We start from the raw sequence: 18950 nt of genomic DNA, 5'->3' as shown, positions 1-18950 counted from the left end.
CTGGAGAATGGGACAATCTTTATCATATGTAATCTTTGGAATCAAAGCTTGGAAACTACACGGTATATTCGTGCGCAAATTTCTGCTCATTAGATTTGATGCAGGGGAGTGAACTTTGCCTCTAGGAGTGTTTCTGAAATTTAAAAGTGCTAAGTAGGGGTCTTCATTTGAATCCAATGCCTTCTTAAAAATCTTTTTAATAGACTTCACTCCGCTCTCAGCTAAACCGTTTGACTTTGGATAGTGGGGGCTGGAGAGAACATGAAGAAATTCCCACTCTTTAGCAAATTTCTTAAACATTTCAGAGTCAAAACATAATGCCCCATCTGTATACACAACCATGGGAATACCATGCCTAGCAAAGATCGATTTCATTTTCTCCACCACCGTAATAGTCCTTAAATTGTCCAAGGTAGTTACTTCAACAAAGTTAGACAGAGCATCAACCACTACCAAATAATATTTTTGATAGAGTTCAAATATATCACATCCTACTTCTGACCAAGGCAATTGGGGTAGTTTTTTGTACTTCAAAACATTTTTTGATTTGTTATCCTGAAATTTAAGACAAGTTGGACAAGACTTGACAAATTTCTTAATGTCTTGCCCACATCCTAACCAGAACATGGACATTTCAGCACGACTCATCATTCTGTTAATACCAGGGTGACCTGTATGTAATTTTTTCAGCATTTCAATTTTTAAAGAACAAGGAATTACAATTCTATCACCCCTAAAAACCATTCCTTTTACCAAAACCAGTTCATCCTTAAATTCAAAATAGGGCCTACAATCAGAATCAACATCTTTGAAGTACTGAGGCCATCCATTAGAAATGTAAGTCTTTAGTTTGCAATACACAGTATCATTGGAAGCATGCTTTGAGATCAGCTCCCAATTCTCCCTTGTCACCGGCAGATTTTCCAACAGCAGTGCTACCTGCATTTCCACATCATCATCAAATTGGGTATCAACATCACAACTTTCAGCACAAAAATCCCTTAACAAAGTATCAGCAATGAACAAGTATTTACCTGGAGTATGCACTACATTGAGACGGTATGGCTGCAGCTTTAGCATCATTCTTTGTAACCTTGATGGAATTCTGTGAAGTGGTTTGTTGAATAATCCAATTAATGGTTTATGATCAGTTTCCACCCTGACATAATCCTTTCCTAAAATATACTGATTGAATTTTTCTGCACCAAAGCAAATGGCTAATAATTCCTTCTCAATCTGGGAATATCTACTTTGAGTGTCAGTCAAAGCACGAGAAGCATAAGCTATAGGCCGACCCTCCTGAAGCAATGTTGCCCCAATCCCTATTGAACTTGCGTCAACACTCAATGTTAGGTCTAAATTAGGATCATAAAAACCCAATAGTGGTGCCTTCGTTAATGCAGCCTTCAGATCACCAAATGCTTTATCCTGATGCTCACTCCAAACAAAATAAATATCATTTCTTAACAATTCCCTCAGCGGAGCACTCCTCACTGAAAAATTTGGTATAAATTAATTTTTACGTGCTTTCATTCCAAAGTTATGTACCGTTTGGTGGTAGTGAGTTCCAACAGGTGAAATGATGTTCACTAAATTTTTTCATCACCCGTGCATTTTTGCAAGACGGCAAAGTACATGTTTCCTCCTTAATGTCATTATTTTATTTCTGACCATGATTTTGAATTAAATATACTCATTGACGCCTCAGAAAAAGTAATTTTCCAATCAACGCAGTAGTAAAGCCTGTGTGAGATGGGTTTCTACAAGACACTCATATCAGGAGAATTTCAAATTCATTCTACAATTCAACTCAGTTGGAAAGCACTTGTGGAAAACACTTTCAAGCCAATGAATAAGGAAAAGAGTTTCAAATGACATTCAATTCAGTGTCAATACAGTCCGTGTGGAAGACAGCTGGAAACCAGTTACAATGGAAATGAGATTCAAATCACTTCCTTCCATTTCCTGTCCGCTGGAAACCAGTGGAAATCAGTGTCAAGACAGAGTCAAATCAGATTTTAACGATTCAGATCTGATTCAAATGAGGTTCAAAACGGTTGGAAATAAGTTTTTCTTTCCTGGGTTTGGACACATAATTAAACATACCTAAAATTCTTTGCAATGACTTTTTATCAGTGGGAGGTTTCAAGGCATTAATTGCTTTTACTTTCTCTTTATCAATTGACATTCCCTGAGAATCAAATGTATGGCCTAAGAAAGTTATTTTATCAGCCAAGAAAACACACTTTGTGCTATTGAATTTAATACCATTAGCCTTTGCTGCCTCCAGCACCTTAATTAAAACCTGCATAACTTCCTCTTTTGTATCTCCCCATATCAAAATATCATCCTGAAAAGAGACAACATGATCTATCTTATCAAAAGTTTGACAAATTATCCTATGAAAAATTTCAGGTGCACAGTTGAGACCAAATGGAAGTCTTTGAAAAGAATACCTTCCCCAGATGGTTTGAAATGTACACAATTTAGAGCTTTCCTCGTCTAGAGGAAGCATCCAGAATCCAGATTGAGCATCCAATTTACAGAAATATTTTGCCCCAGCCAGCCTTGTTGCTACCTCCTCAATCGTAGGAAATGGAAAATGAGCCCTCTTAATTGCCTTATTCAGTGGTCTAGGATCCAGACATATCCTTAACGACCCATCTTTCTTTTTAATTACTACCATTTGGCTGACCCAGTCTGTTGGTTCAACAATTGGTTTTATAATACCTGCTTTCTCCATGCGATCGAGCTCATTTTTAACTTTGGGCACTAATGAATAGGGTATCTTCCGTGCGGGGGAAACAACAGGTTTCACCTCAGAGTTAATGACAATTTTCACCTGTTGTGGGAGACAGCCCACTCGGCCATTGAACAATTCCTGATAATTAGCCAAAATAACCCCTTCAGGACTTAGTGATATTGTTTCGATTCTTGAAATTAATCCCAAAGCCTCTGAAGATTTTAACCCAAGAATATTGGCACACTTATGAGACACCACATAAAATTCTATTGGATAAAAAACCCCTTGAAATCTGCAGTGCAAAACACATTTACCAATAACCGGAAGTTTGTTGTTTGTGAACGAAGTAATTACCACTTTACATTTTTTTAATAAACCGGCATTCAATCCCAAAGCCGTGTACTGAAACAAACTAAGCACATTACACTGCGCACCGGTGTCCACCTTAACCTGAAACAGTTGCCGGTTCACTTCCAGACTAGCCGTGTACCAATCACCACCTTCCTGCATTTGTTGCTTCACTGAAGATACTACCACTGAAAGTTCGCTTATCTCTTGGTCACTATCACTTTCCTGAATGTCCGGGAGTCCATTGATAGAGTTTACTTGCTGCCTTCCGCCTGCGGCTCTACACATTCTAGCAAAATGATTATTTTTTTTACACCGAGAGCACTGTTTGCCGTATGCCGGACAACGGCCATACTCATGCACATACCCACAAAATTTGCATTTACTCTCAACACCCTTATGAGTATCCCGCAGTTCCTTTGGATGCTGCCTCTGCCGTGTTTTTTGTCGCGTTCCACCAACCCAGTTTCGATTAAGTACATCAACATTGGGCTCATCCTTAACTAACAGTTCTTTGTCCATGTCCTTTTCACTCTTAATATTATGTACCTGTTGAGATACTACTACGTGGGATCTACACAAAGCTAAAGCACCCTTAGCATCAATATTAGGAACGCTCAACAGCTTTTCTTGGAGTCTTTTGTCCTGTATCCCACTAATAAATATATCTTTTACTAAGCTATCTGTTAGTGCTCCAAATTCACACTGTAAACTCAGATTTTTTAGTGTCGACATAAAATGCTCAAACGATTCACCCATATCTTGGCGCCTGTTGAAAAATAAATACCTCTGGTAAGTCACGTTGGTGGCCGGAATATAGTGTTCGTCAAATTTCTGCAGTACGATAACACACTATACAACAGGGAATACATATCTTCTTCCATGGGAATACCTTTTAAGTCAGGTGGCGCCTACCCTCCCTATCCTCTATTTTTATTAGACAGATGAGAAATAATTTTTTTCTGGTAAATCAATTTATTGAAATATAATTGTGGTTCAGAAACTGGTATTGGGACGTAAAGTTAAGGGAAACAATATACAATTGATCTTAACAGGTGGATTTCTGGATTTGAAAGCCGCCATTTTTCAACGAAAGACGAGTCGCGAAAATTGGTAGACCTCCCCTTGGATGCACCCATTTATACCAACGATATACTTTGTAGTACAACCACGGTCTTAGAATATACAACAAATATTCGTATATTTTTACTAAATAATGAATTTTATTTAAAGCGAAAAAACATATAAATTATATTATAAAATTTTATACGCTGATTTTATATGAGTATAAATTAAGAAAAAAGTGTAGTTGAGGCAAGTTAATTACATACAGTGGTACTTCTGCTTGAAGTTGATCGGAACCAGCGGGCCAGCGGCTAATTTCAGATTGGTGGACCGACAGGTTGCAGCTAGAGGCCCAGCCCCCTCCAACTCGGCTGCTATGTCGTTGGTTGGCTGGTCCCTTAGACCATTTAAGTAAGTAGACCTGCCGTTCGGGCGGAACGCTGTGGCCAACATCGCACGGCGGGGAAGTGAGTGGGATGAGGGCGCGTGACGTCACGGTTGGGACCGCAGACGATATTCTGTATGCGCGCTTGAGATATTTTAACGCTCATCCGCTGCAAAGTCGCTGAAAAGTGACAATATTGGGCACGCAAAATGATTATACACTCAATAAATATATTTTTACGATGAACTAAGGCATTTTATAGCCTTGATTGTGCGCAAAAAGCTAAATAAATCAAGATAAAGCGAGAAGCGATCGCATTAAATAAATTGATTAAGAATGTCATATGTAAACATGGGCGTACCCAGCGAAGGGCAGGGGGAGCAGCTGTCCCCCTAGAAGCAAAAATCGCAAAAGTCTTTAAGCAAAATCAGTACTGAATTGAAACGAAAGTATTCAACAAATTTTCTTCAAACCAACGAAAAATGATATGTATTAGTATAAGATAAGTAACTGAAATAAAACTATTTTTTCAAGGAAATAATCTCATAAACTAATAAAGCGCTGTTATAATTTTCTTATAATGTTGGTTTCATTCATCTTTTCCATGCTAAAATGTCACAACTTGGCTTGCCCCCCCTCCTAGATCATGGCTTCCCCCCCTAGACCATGGCTTTCCTCCCCCTATACCATGGCTTCACCCCCTCTAGGTAAAATAAGAAAGGGTCCTGGCAAGTATCACGTAATTTTGTCCGCAAAAACCAGTTTATTGCGATCTCGGTAATCTTCAATAAAAATAATTAAACAAATCGTTTTATTTATAAACCCAACACAATGAAGCCTAGATTAACGTATTTACACTGAAAATACGTATTTTGAAAAATCCTACGTGAGATTAGAAAGAAGGCAAAATCCCACGATATCTCACAAAGGATGAAGGGAGGGGTCCATAAAAAGGCAAAATTATTTTAGAAATATTACTTATTACTAGTAGATTAACCTAACGGTGACATTCCTAGAAAATGAATATTAAGACTGTCCCAACGGTCGTGTGTCATTTTTAACCCGTAATTTTAGTAACTTTGCATCGAGCAATATTCATGAAAATTGGCACACTTATGGGGAAAGGTCCTAAGTTTTGTTGAGTGTAAGCAAAATTTTACAATTTTGACCTTTTGACCTCACAATGTGGGTCCAAACCAAAAATTTTAATTTGCCTTATGTGGTTTTAATCTAAAAAAAATCGAGATAGAAAAAAGTCTACATTTCATTGACCAAGATGTCAATTCTCAGGTTTTCAAACCCGAGAAACCCGAAAATAACACTTTCATTTACGAAAATTCAACCGTTGACCCAGTTAGGTCATCGTCAAGGTCATAAGGGTGGCAAAAAGAATAGCAAATATGATGCATTAAAACTTAAGTTTCGTATAATTTTTTCTTTGGCATATTTCTTATATTTGAGTGATTTTTTTCTTAATTTCTTTTGCGGAAAAGGTCGTGAAATTTTTCACACGAATTTGTTTAGTTATATTTCACACATTGAATTGCTTTTCTGATGCACACACTTCATTTACAGTAGAAAAAACGAGTTCAGTCGCAGCAATTGCTTGTGGTAAGGGCAAAGAATATTTCTTAATTTTAGGGCAATATTGTATGGAATATGCTTTGTTTCAAATGATGAAATATTTATAACCATTTGTACTCTATCAAGAATTGTGCTGAAGCCCAAGATTTTACCCTTTTTTAACCAATATATTTTTTTTAAATAATGATACCTCATTAAAAAGATCGTTTTTGGAAATATTATTATATGGAAAATTTTATGCACAATGATCGAATGATTTTTGAACATCATTCCAATTAAGTTTATCTTTTAATGTAATCCAATGAAAATGTTCAATATAATTTTAATATAGCGTCCACTCTTCTAAATAATCTTTGCAGTTACGATAGAAATTTTTAACGTGATTCATGATATCTGCATGATTTATTGCACCCACTTCGAGCTCACTTATGCTCTTATCGATGGTTAATGGAAAAAAATTACTTTCTGACCGCTTTTGACTCAGATATTTTTAACTTCATTCGCTACTTCGATTACCAAAATTTTATCATCTTCAATAACTTCAATAGCATTTTGAAAAAGAGGTGATTGATTGTTTTTAAACTCTAGCTAAATTTGAGGATTCTTTTCAAAACTCTCTTCTACAATTTTAGGATATTGAACCTGATATAGATAGTAGGAATTCATAGTGTGGTATAATTTAAAAATTCTATCTACAGCTGACGAATAAAGAGGTAACTAGCGCGTTTTACAGTAACCAAGTATTTTCTTATACATGCGACTTCCGCAGTTTCACAAAATTCTTTCAGCATTTGAAGACGCACAGTGTAATTTAGAAATAAAAATATATTTTAATGACAATATTTTCCACATCTGCGGGCAACAAAACAGCAGCTGTTTGAACGGCGTTATGACATAAATATGTGCGCTGCAAAACCGATTTGATAAATTGTGATGTACAGGCCTTACATCTGAAGGAAAGACTATGAAAAATAGAATGGAAAGACATCCTTCTGCTAATGCTAGTTTCTTTTCTTCGTCTCCATAAATTGTTTTTACTAAAAATTTCTGTATTTTGGAGGAAGATGCAGCAGTATTTAAATATCTTTTATGCTCTTGCGTCTCCAAGTGCTTCGAAATATCATACTGCCGTGAAAAATAGAAAATTATCCGTTATATTTCACACATTTGACAGAGTAATCGCTTCTGGATTTTTTAATAAAATGAGATTCACTTCTTAGATGATTTTTGAATCCGCATCCTCTTTTCTTATGTATTGTGACAAGAATATAAAAAATTAAATTATGTCGTAAATAGTTTAAAAAAATTTAATTGAAAACTCTGTAAGTACATATGTACGAATTTACGTACAACATTACATGAAAATATTTAATAAGTTATTCAATGAATTACATATAATTGATTGTTTTATAGCAAATTTATTTTTAAAATTATTTTAATCCAATCCTCTCTTTCTTTCTAATTATAAATATGTTAATAGGTATTATTTATTCCCAGAATTATCCGTAGCGAACTTAAATCGTAGGTGTCACTTGCAAAGCCGGCGCTAGACCTTTTTCCACCATCGCAAAATATAAATAACACGAGAGCTGTCTGCTAAGTAAAAAAATATGCATTTATGAAATAACTAAATTACTTACCTAAATCATAAGAATGCTGATTTGTTGACATCACTTTTTAATAGCACTAGCGCGCAGTTCAATTTGCATCGCATAATCGACCGTTTAAAAATTACTATATGCGAAGGCGTTGCCGCGTTACTTCGTGGACGACCGGCAAATTCTTTACACCATGACCCTTTTCCTCTCTAAAATTCCCCCGTTTACAACTTTTGTGCAAGATTTCATGTTTTCATAACGATGTTCCGAATGATGCTAGATCGCTAACGAGATAAGAAAAAAATCTGCGGAAGTTTACAAAGGGCTTTGTCTTCATTTTACTGCCACAATATTTTTTCGTCGCTGCCAATGCCGAAAAAGGCCACTGTTTATTAATTGTAAGTTCACCAATCCTACCATGGCTGAGAGAATACTTCTCGTACATAACGCAATATATATTAGTACTTTTAATTGAAAAATCGTGAAGAAAATGGTCAAAATACCGCAGTGATACAGTGAATCCCCATTCGTTGCCATGCGCTACGACGATGAGCGTCCCAACCGTTACGTCACGCCCCTTTAAAAGTGGGCGGGGAAGGAAGGGAGCGGAGGGGAGATGTTGGCCACACGGCGAGACATGGGTAGGGGTGGGGAATGGCGGGTCTAGTTCTTATATGGTCTAAGGCTGGTCCCAAAATCCTCCCACGTTATTCAATTTTTTTAGTTCGTTACAGAGTGGCGCTGCGAGCCTGTCGCGCGCCCAGTATCGCGTTGCTGTTACCATGAACATGCATATGGACGCTCATCGAGCCAATGGCAGATGACCCCAAACAATCCGCTTTTAACACACAAGCTTGCACTCGTGGTCGTGGCGCCACTACTCGGCAGAAAGCGGTACTAAAAATCTAAAACGCGGGTTTTCAAATGTGGCTTTAAGTCGGCCCGAGGGCGATATAATTAGTTACAGTTATTATGCTTAAAGGAAGCAATGGAGTAAATGCCGGCAATTATCGATTTCGGTAGCAAACGTCTTTTCACCACAGAAAACTGAAATTCACGTAACGCCACATCGAGTAACACTTTGCCTCACTGTAAACAAACTACACGTAATTTCCTAGGAGTAAAAGAGCTGAATATTTGGAACCGACAAGCCACAAATGCTACAATGCATCCTCTAGCCCTCAACCATGCCAATGATAAAAAGAAAATCTGCATCACGTAGTAACAATGCAAAATAATGAAATTCCTGAAGCAGCAAAGTGATCAATTACAGATAACCCAATTCTGTATTGCTCCTATATTACAAAAAACTCTCACACTGTTAATTAAAGGGTGATTGGCAAGTAAACTAAGCAACAATCTAATAACATTAACCGTAACTCCCTTATGAATCCTACTAATCCTCCTCTGCGTAATTGCTTCCTTCAATTCCATCCATTTGGACCATGATAATCAGATACAACTATTCTACCATTTACCTGTATTGTGATGCCGCTGATAGGTTTGGGATGCATCACAAAGAATAAAATCCAAAGATTGAAGCGTGAAGGAGTGGAATTTTACCACATTGAACTAAATGCTTGCAAGAATCGTAGAAAATTTCATGTATTGAAACATCGCCTACCTCACGGATTCAATCACTCGTCTCATATGGATTTCAGGGACACCCTAATCCTGAAATAATACCTCCAATGGAAGTGTCGGATGGCCAAATACAAACTAAATGGGATTTAAGATCATTCTCCTGGGCCTGTGCAGGTCTACCTGGACCAACACAACCAAAGACTGGCATCATACAAACACCACCTATGCTTCAGAAGTGTAGTATAGATTCCAGAGATTAATCTCCAAGCATTCTAATCTAAAATCTGATGAATGACTTTATATTTTCTCATTAATTCATTTATTTTCATAAACATAAATATTAGCATACATAACAACATCAACATCATAATCCATCAGTCTTCTTTAGATGCCTAAACAAGATCTGCATCGAAGACTGACCTGTAACGATAAATAAAGAAAAATGTAACACTATCAAGCAGGACTTTTTTTTAGGTTATTGATAGGTGCAAATCTTAACCTTCAAGGAATAAGAACAGGAATGAAAACCCTCCACCCAACAATTAAATAGGACATTTTCTTTATTTTCAATTCTGCTTTAAAATTTAAATTTGTATCACCTCTTTAAAAATATAATACAACAGAAATTAGTTTGTATTTATGCATTGGAAAATGGACCTTGCCCATCAACAAGTATCCTATGCCATTATTTTACCTTAATGCCCACCACTCAAAAAGTAATTACTACAGAATTGAAGCTGCAAAATAGTTTCAAAAATTAACTCAAACAAACAAACAAATGACAGAAATGCAGCACACTAAAGATGAAGTTAATGCCATAAATTACCAGCCTCACAAATACATAATAATGAGTGATAGGAATTATTAATTATTGAGAGCAGATAAGTAACCCTTCAAATAAACCCAAATGACTTAAGTAACTCCACTTTTACCAACTGACGAGGGAAGACCACATCCACTCCTAGGCTTTATTCAATGCCATATTTTTTATTGCAGAACTGGAAGTGGTTTCATAAAATAATTTAAACTGTGGGGAGCATAGGCAGGATAAGAATTACTTTGTCATCATTATGGCCTATCAAGCAGTGTTATTTTGAACGCAAAGATAAGAAGACTACACTAGAAAGGGTCACTTCAGATTTCAGCAGAATTCCACTCCTCACCAGACAGAGTGAATGACTCATAAAATAGGTCGCGACCATACTAGAACTTCAAAGGAGCACACAAAAGTCCTTTTGAAGGAAGGATTGCTGAAATGCAGACACCACATTGGGGTAACATGAAAAATGTCTCCAGAGCTACCCTCCTAGAAAACCCACCAAAAGATTTTAAGGGGAGCAATAATGGCAGCTTTTTTCTCAAATAAACTGCATTTGTTGGTGGCCCTCTTGCAATCACACACAAAGGGTTTCAGAAGATACATAATGGGAAGCAGTGGCATTATTATTCTGCCTAGCAGTTAAAATAAAATTGTTTCAAGCAATAAATGAACAAAATGAAGACACGAAAATATACCATAGTTATAAGGCCCTGAACCCTGGTCCGCAGAGTAGGAGTCAATGATACTAGCCTTTACACCAACTCAACCATATTCAGAGAGGGCAGCTATTTTAGGATAATATATAACGCATGTTGAAAGTATCGCATGAAAAATAATTAATTATAGTCACACTAAGGCCCATACAAGGAAATCACTACCAGTTCTGCAATGCATTCGGCATTACGAATTTCATAAAAATATGGTGCTGAGAAAGGCATAGTAAAATATGTGGTCTCCTTGGTGAATAAATCTTATACATATATAAAACAAAGTTGTAAATCGAGACCTTCGTACATGGGCGTACCCTGCAAGGGGCAGCTGCCCCCCCCAAGAAGCAAAAATGGCAAGTCTTTTGCCAAAATCACTACTGAATTGAAAATATTCAACAAAATCTCTTTAAACCAACGAAAATTTATATACATTATTATAAGTTATGAAACTATAATAAAATTATTTTTTTCAAGGAAATAATCTCATAAATCCCATGGCTTGCCCCCCTTCCCCCCCTAGCGACCTGAGGGGGCCCGAGCCCTATTTAAAATTCGTTATGGGTGTGATGAAAAAATAAGTCAATTTTCCCGGAGTGTCCAGATATCGAGACTCGAGATATCAGGGTTCTTATTTTGACCATATACATAACTCTTCTAAAATGCTTAAAAAACTTAGAACTCATTTCTTATAAAATTTCGCATGGCCAGATCCCCGGTTTAGGCCCCCCAATATTTTTTGTAAGTCAGCATCCCTGAAACTAATGCCCTTTGACTTTAAATAAATTCAAATTCCAATTTTTGTTTCATACGCAATGATGATTAAAAAATCACAAGGTGAGTGTTTGTGGCCTGAATCAAGAAAACCCATGTTTTTCTCACTGTCAGTTTTACAATTTTTTTCTGAAAAAGAAGAGCGTGGTGTAACAGAAATGCTACTGAGTACATTAAATATCCTTACCGTATTCTTTCTGAAATTGGCTCTTTTAAAAAAGCCTTTCAAAGTGGTCATATGGATTCTTTCCATCACGCCATCCTGCTATATGTGTCATTCTCTCTTGATCCCACCTTCTTTAGCAAATCATGTATCTATGATTCTTAAGTATTTATTTTTAATTTAAGGGACACCTGGTTTTGCTGCATTATCTGCAGTGTTCTCATTACTGTAGTCTGGAAGCCAGTCCTTGCACCTATAAGAAAAGTTAAATAAATAAAGAAGGAGCTCTCGCAAATGTAAATACTAAATATTTCTTTAAAATATAAGCTCTTGAGCCTGGAAAAATGTTAATCACTCAATGCACCACTAAATACTATTCCACAGAAAGTGAATAAAATAATTTTAAATGACTCAACATGATTACCTATGAAACAAAATTAAAGTTAAACACACAGAAATACCCCTGAAAAATATATAAATATACTTGGGCAGCTATTCTGGATAAGCGTTGCAATAAATACCATATGCTATTCCGCGGGTCATTATTGCAACGACCCCGTATTGTGAATGAAGGGGTGCAATAATTTTGTTCGGAATAGCATCTGGCTACTTCTTGCACAAGCTACTTCGGAGCTCTGCCTCTTCCCTTATGAAAAAATAATTCAACATCGCAATGTGAACATTTTCTGGGTAGCAATACCGAATAGCTCGGCCTGGGAGACCGCATATTATTATTGCAACCCTACCAGTTGCGATTCGCTGTTCTGAATAATGAATTGCAACGGTGCTATAGCTATTTTGAGAACTACGTCTTCCAGTGTAGTAAAAACAAGAATTGCAACCATTCTGAATACCGTATTGCATCTGGGTTGCAATATGCTATAATTATTTCAACTTCAGTTGCAATATCAGCGAATTGCATTATGCTATTCCATCCAGATTAGCAGCCTTGAATCATACCTAGTTCACATAGACAGACAAAGTAGTTGACCATGACAGTCCACAAGTCTCATAGCCATACATACTATCCTACATGGCAGCACCACCCATCACTTCTCTGATCTTTCAGTCCTAATCCCACACATCTAATCAGACCGAAGTATTGATAAAATGTGTTAGTCTCTGTGGACATCATATTTTCAAGGAATGTTCCTTCACTTACTTGTTAGTGGAGCTCATTGGCAGAAGACACAGGTAATGGGGGCAAATTACTCCTCGGGACCTTATACTCTCATTGGCTGGCATAACCCTCTCATCATTAGTGTCTCCACTGTAAAGATGTCTTTGTGTCCTGACTCATCTCTTTCATCCCGGCTCTGCCTCTATATTTGTATCAGAATACATTGCTTGCTTTAATTTTCTTTTCCCCCTGTTGTAGCAATCTGGAATGAATGGAGGGATACCAGTCTCATACATACTATAGAAATTTTACTATCAAAGAAAGCTATCGTAGGTACTCCAAAGTTGTAACTTACCAGTGCCATACATAACCCTTTTGAAAGGGTAAAGCAACCAGCTGTTAGTAACAGAGTAAATGTCTTGCCACACCTACTGTTAAATTAATATTGCTGTTTGTATCTGTCCAAAAAGCTCTTATTTTCTTCATCCGCCCAAGTACTTGGTAGGACCTGGATGCCATCACAGACTCCACGACCAGATTAGCTGAATAAATATAACTAGAAAGAAAACAAGATATGAAATACCTTACGAAAAAATTTCCACTAGCAAAAAATAAAGTTTTATGCAGACACTTATGTAAATAATCATAGTCACCCAATGAACAAGGACAAAATGATGTTACTTTACCCCACAATGCAAAATACAAAATAGCTATAAACTGTTGCTCATTCATCGGTATCAAAACAAACACAGAGCAAATTATCAAGATTGAATGCTTTAACTGTACTCTCTAATTTTGCCACAGGAAATAAAATTATATGGGTAGATTTGCAAGGTGAGATGCAAAAACTCCCCTTTTCTCCAAATTTAAATTCTAGGAGCACATTCTCTTTTCTGTGCAATGAACATGCGATGCTATTTTTATAATATTATAACCTTTTTCGACTTCAACGAAGCACAACTGTCTTTTTCTCGTCTAGAAGCAATAGAGTAGTACAAGTGTAGTATTCTTAATGGGGAGGCATACCTCCTTAAATCAGTGGTTCATCGTCACCATGGGGATACATGCAATTTTTCCTCTTGAATAAAGAATAAAGGGAATACATTAAGTTCATCAAAGTGAAATATATAATTGAGTTAACACACATTAACCGTGAGACTAACGCCCGTGATGGGCTGCTGATATTAATACGTATATGAACACCATTATCTTATGTAAAAATTTGTAAAAGAGTTTTCTCGTTAATTAAATTAATTAATCCATACCTCGGAACCTAACTAACTCTATCAAGAAAAACAGCGTACAAGAGAACTTGCTGCGCGAAAACAAACATCTCGCTACACTATGTAACTAAAAACTAAAGTTATGAAAGGTAGAACACGGCAATTTCAATTCCGATATCACATTTTCTTTCGATTATGATAAATTAATAGCAAATAGTGGTCAGCGAGGTACCACTGAACAAATTTAATTAATACTACTCACATAAACAGTAATGGCTGCCTCACCAAGAAACCCAAACAAAATGACCGCATGGCGTAAATACTAGGTCGAATTTCTGGTATATTAAGACACACGATCTCTTGTATTATGGTCTAAAATTCCACTTGATATAATAATAACGAAACAAATATTATAAATACAGCTTCTCATATGAATAATAATGGCTGCCTCATTTAGAATCACACCAAAATGACCGCATGGCCAAGAGTAACAACATTACCGGATTTCCGGTAAAGTCTATTAATGAACTAAAATTACACACTATTCAATATTAAATAAGTTAAGTAATGAATATCCAACATAAATAACACAGAATACGTACTTACAGTTACTTGTAACAATGATTTGTTCTTGACGACCATCTTGGCATTATCTGCACTCATTTTCCAGTGGTTGTCTTCCAACTCGGCACAACAGCTTGCATCCCGCTTCCTATTCTTCTCTACCGTGATAGCGAAGAACAGACTCCACGAAAATTGATACTGAACACAAACCACACAAATATTCCGTGCACCCAAGCACAACTCTCACAGCGGTACAACGCGTTGTGGTAAACAACGTAGACAACCACTCCCAAGCGAAGATACTACGCGTCTAACACACTCACACCCACCGATTAATATCTGGCAATAAACAGTTTGAGCAGCATTTCGAAGGAAGCTCTATTTACTGCACAATTCTCAATTTTGTCGCTGGCCGACACGAATCTCCCTACTACCGCCATGTAATTTTAACGTGACAAAGCAATCCTCTTCCAAAGTAGCGACGCCACACGACAAATTTTGTAAACTTATCGACAGGAAGTTCGGGAAACAATCGCTTGCATGCAGCGCCCTATGTCGACGATAGTCCATATGTATGTTCATGGCTGTTACATTCATTTCAATGGTGAACCAGCGAAGCTCATCACTTGGAAGATGTGTTATATTGCTAAAAAGCTATTAAATTTGAAGATGGTTCGTGCGTAGCGCTTTTGATATGTGTCTAATAATTCTACAAGATACAGGAAAACCAGGAAGGAATGCTGAGCTGAAAATAAAAGTTTTTTCAAAGCAGTGGTAAGTACTCAAAATGCGGTGGGATACCGATGTTAGTTTTATGGCTCTATTAACGCTAATTTGGTAATTTTTTCGTGGTTTTAGATCTCAGTGACCTCGTTTTTTAGTTGAAAATATGTGTTATTCGCTAAGAATAAATTAGCGGTGCAAATAGATAGCGGAAATACTGCAGTATCTGCAATGGCGGCTTTGTTTACTCTTCCATGCATGCCCTTTCTCTTGTTTTTAAAGAGGATATGGCAAAGCATGCGATATTTATTTACGGAAATTTTTATTTTTATCTTCGCGGGAAATCAATGGTTCATGTTTTTCACATAATACCGAAATAATATCATGCCATGTTGCCGTGGAGGCATAGTTCCATCAGTTTTTACTAATTGTGTTATTGTACTTAATTACAATTGTATAACCTCGGTGGTTTCGTAGCTCGCTTTGCAATTAATTGATGGCTTTAGATATTTAGTGAAGAATTTTGTGTCAGTACAGAAAGAGGAGGAAACATATCGCTCCACCACGAATTGAAAACTTGTATTATTTCATTCCTATTAGATACAGTTGTGCAGTGAATTTATGTTTTTATGATCATGGTGAAAGTGTTAATGTGCATCCTACTCTAGTTTTAGGACTTAATGACAGTGAAATTATAATGGTAGCTTCTGTTATCTGGTGGGATAAGATTTATGGCGCCCTAGCGATAGTTATGCTTGCATCCATGCTCATTTTATGCAAGTATTGATGTTGTTTAGCGTACAATAATATACACGGACTAACGGTGATCCGCCTACGGATGTTGAAATATAATTAATTTCATATTTTTTTTACTTCTGTGGATTTGCTGCCATTGCAGTTTAGAAATTGTTGTAGTTGTAAACAAAGTGCAACAACAGTAATGTGGTCAGGATATTTTTTGCTGAAAAGGGGCAGGGGTTACTATCTGTAATAAAAAAGGAAGTCATGAGAATAGAGTAAATGTTGGTAATATTAAGAATTGAAAGGATGAACTTATCTGTTGATATTTGCAATCGAAAATTTGGCCCCACCCTTTCATTATGATATTTTTCTCGTGCCTCAAAGCCTCACATTTTTGGTGAGACATAACCTCGTGTAACGCCATTATTAGCTAACTGTGGAGATTTTTCGTGGTAAAAGTACTGTCATTCCACATTTATAACTGATACGACCTAGGATTGCAACTCATTTTTTTAATATATTTTTTTAAATTTTGCCTAATTTTGAAAAATTTCTATTTCTAGGCGGTCATTCATCTCCAGATCTTTTGGTGGAAGTGATACTGCCACAACCGTGGAAAACCCTCAAATCTTCATGAACTTCGAGATTTATTTACATTTTTCACACTTCCAACCTTTGCCCTTATCCTTTAAGCTCGCCTGTACAGTGTTAATGATAGTGCTTGTGCTTTCATGAATAAATGCATTTTAAATTTAACAACAATCACTTCCTTCAACTACCGTTCCCAGACGTCCCCTTTTCCTTTACATTGGTTGCTGTTTCGGTTGATCTTGTGATGTGTATTTCTGTGACTTTCTTGGGTTAAGAATTTAGCAAGGTGTTTTTGTTGTGCCCAAAGTCTTAATTAGGGTTCTCAAACGTACATTTTCCATTTCAGAATAACCATTAAGTCTTAATCTAATCTTAATAAGAGTCGTTATGTGAAGCTTTCAGTAATTAATTTTGGGCCAGTTTTTCTCATTGCGGATCTTGTAATTTCTGAATCGGAGATAACCGTATCCTCGTAGCTACCAGTTTAGGATTGCCTGTTTAAGGTGACCTAATGAGAGTTTAAAGGAGATTTCTGCAGCCAAAACTTATTTCCCCATTCAGCATAATTGCGCTGGAGTTCCTTGGAGGAGGAAACGCCGACTCGATTGTCTGTATCGCCAATTTTTTTGGGGGGGACCGATACCTTGATAATTATATGTCAGGCAGTATGCCGTTAGCGATAAATATATGATGATCAGGACGCAAATAACTTCTTTTTTACGAAGTAGAGCTAATAAAATACGACTGCTAGCAGACGACAACATCTCATTTTCAATTTCTTGTAAAGGCAATGTTTTTTGTACATGGACTTTCTAACTGGCTGTCAATGAAATTAAAAGGCTATTAAATTGCTTCTTAGTGTTCAATTCAGTTGAAGGCATTTTAAATTCGTTGTTCCAGCGATCAAGTATTGTATTTGGTTCAATGCAATTTCGTAATGCTGGACGCGCAAACACCCACTAGCACCATCTATCGGCGATTCCCTCGCACGGAAGCTTTAGGGCCACCTAGCGGCCGGGAGTTGGAGGGGGCTGTAGAGGCCACTACGGTTTTGGGATAAACCGGATAAACCTCTCATATTCTGAGACCGTGGGATAAACTTGGCTTGGGGCATGGCGTGGGTGCGCGGAGGTTGACGTTATAAGATAGTTAACTCTTAATGAATGCATTGCGACTCCCAACTAGATCTTTTAATTTTGCTTCTGAAGTATCTTTGAAAAGTGACGATGCCGAAGGAGCAATTCCGAGAAACCGACTGCATCCGTAAAATGTTATAATCGATTTGTCACTTTCGTTTCTTTTCAGCTAGCTTGTTTAGCTTTTATAACTAACGTTGGCTTTGTTACAGATCCCATGTGTCATTTGGGCTTCAAAGTTCGCAGGAAATGCAGCAGCAATCCCACATTCATGTTGTTGCGAAAAGCTTATACAATCAAGATATACAAAGAACACCAATTAGCTACGGAGTGCTGGACAGAAAGATGGTATGCTTAATAAATTAAATCAATTCATGGCAATATTCATCATCTTGTGATTATTTATCTCTATTACTTGGATGAACCAATCTCACTTATTTGTGTCGATTTTAGGGTACTAGTCAAAAGAGCTCAAATTGTCTCACCTGTGGGAAAGGTCTCAGTGATTGTGTTGGCCACTTCGGATACATAGACCTGGAATTACCTGTATTTCATGTCGGGTATTTTCGCTCGGTTATTAATATCCTACAGTCTATATGTAAGGTGAGTGACGGAGCGGACAGTTACTTAAATAATGGCTGTAAGTTAGTTTAAGTTTCTTTCTAATAAATTCATTTTTCTGTCATTTTAGTCTTGCTCTCATGTGCTGCTACCTCCAGCGGAAAAGAAAATGTTCAAAGAGAAAGTCCGTAGTCCAAATCTTCCATATCTAGTTAAGAAAGCTATTCGAAGCAAAATTCAAGAAAAGTCTAAGAAGATTAATCGGTGCCCATACTGTAAAGATCATAATGGTGTGATAAAAAAATTCGGAATGCTGAAAATTGTTCATGAGAAGTACAGGCATATTAAGAAAAACGAAACTGTTATTCCAGAATTGATTGGTAAGGGAACATGTATTTTGAATTTAGTTTTATACTGTGGATTAGAGTATTAGATGTTGAAAAGAGGGAATAGTGTTCTGGACTTCCTTGATCGTCTGATAATGTGTAACGGGATAATTGGTCATTTTAATCTTGTAAAG

General features: G+C 36.9%; 1 protein-coding gene and 1 long non-coding RNA gene across 7 annotated transcripts in view; one reads left to right on the top strand and one right to left on the bottom strand.

Annotated features, from left to right (window-relative positions):
* Positions 1–9609: 9609 nt before the first annotated feature.
* LOC124153328 lies at positions 9610–15190 on the bottom strand. 6 transcript variants are annotated; one of them, XR_006863624.1, is made up of 6 exons: positions 14721–15190; positions 13918–13969; positions 13247–13447; positions 12934–13153; positions 11796–12024; positions 9610–9727 (listed from the first exon to the last, which is right to left on the bottom strand). It is a non-coding gene; the product is annotated as an uncharacterized LOC124153328 (long non-coding RNA). The 6 variants fall into 6 exon arrangements; XR_006863625.1 differs by lacking the exon at positions 14721–15190 and adding an exon at positions 14157–14292; XR_006863621.1 differs by lacking the exon at positions 13918–13969 and having other exon boundaries at positions 14717–15189.
* Positions 15191–17773: 2583 nt separating this feature from the next.
* Positions 17774–18950, top strand: part of LOC124153326 (DNA-directed RNA polymerase III subunit RPC1) — a 164684-nt gene continuing 163507 nt past the window's right edge. Inside the window, exons 1-4 of the mRNA XM_046526426.1 lie at positions 17774–18003; positions 18082–18217; positions 18323–18472; positions 18561–18810. Coding sequence (XP_046382382.1) covers positions 17960–18003; positions 18082–18217; positions 18323–18472; positions 18561–18810 — 580 coding nt within the window. The 5' untranslated portion in view covers positions 17774–17959. The remainder of the gene's footprint in view (positions 18004–18081; positions 18218–18322; positions 18473–18560; positions 18811–18950) is intronic.

Source organism: Ischnura elegans, chromosome 2 (assembly GCF_921293095.1).
Source record: "Ischnura elegans chromosome 2, ioIscEleg1.1, whole genome shotgun sequence".
In the NCBI taxonomy this organism is placed as follows: domain Eukaryota; kingdom Metazoa; phylum Arthropoda; class Insecta; order Odonata; family Coenagrionidae; genus Ischnura; species Ischnura elegans.
This window is presented reverse-complemented; position numbering and strand designations above follow the sequence as displayed.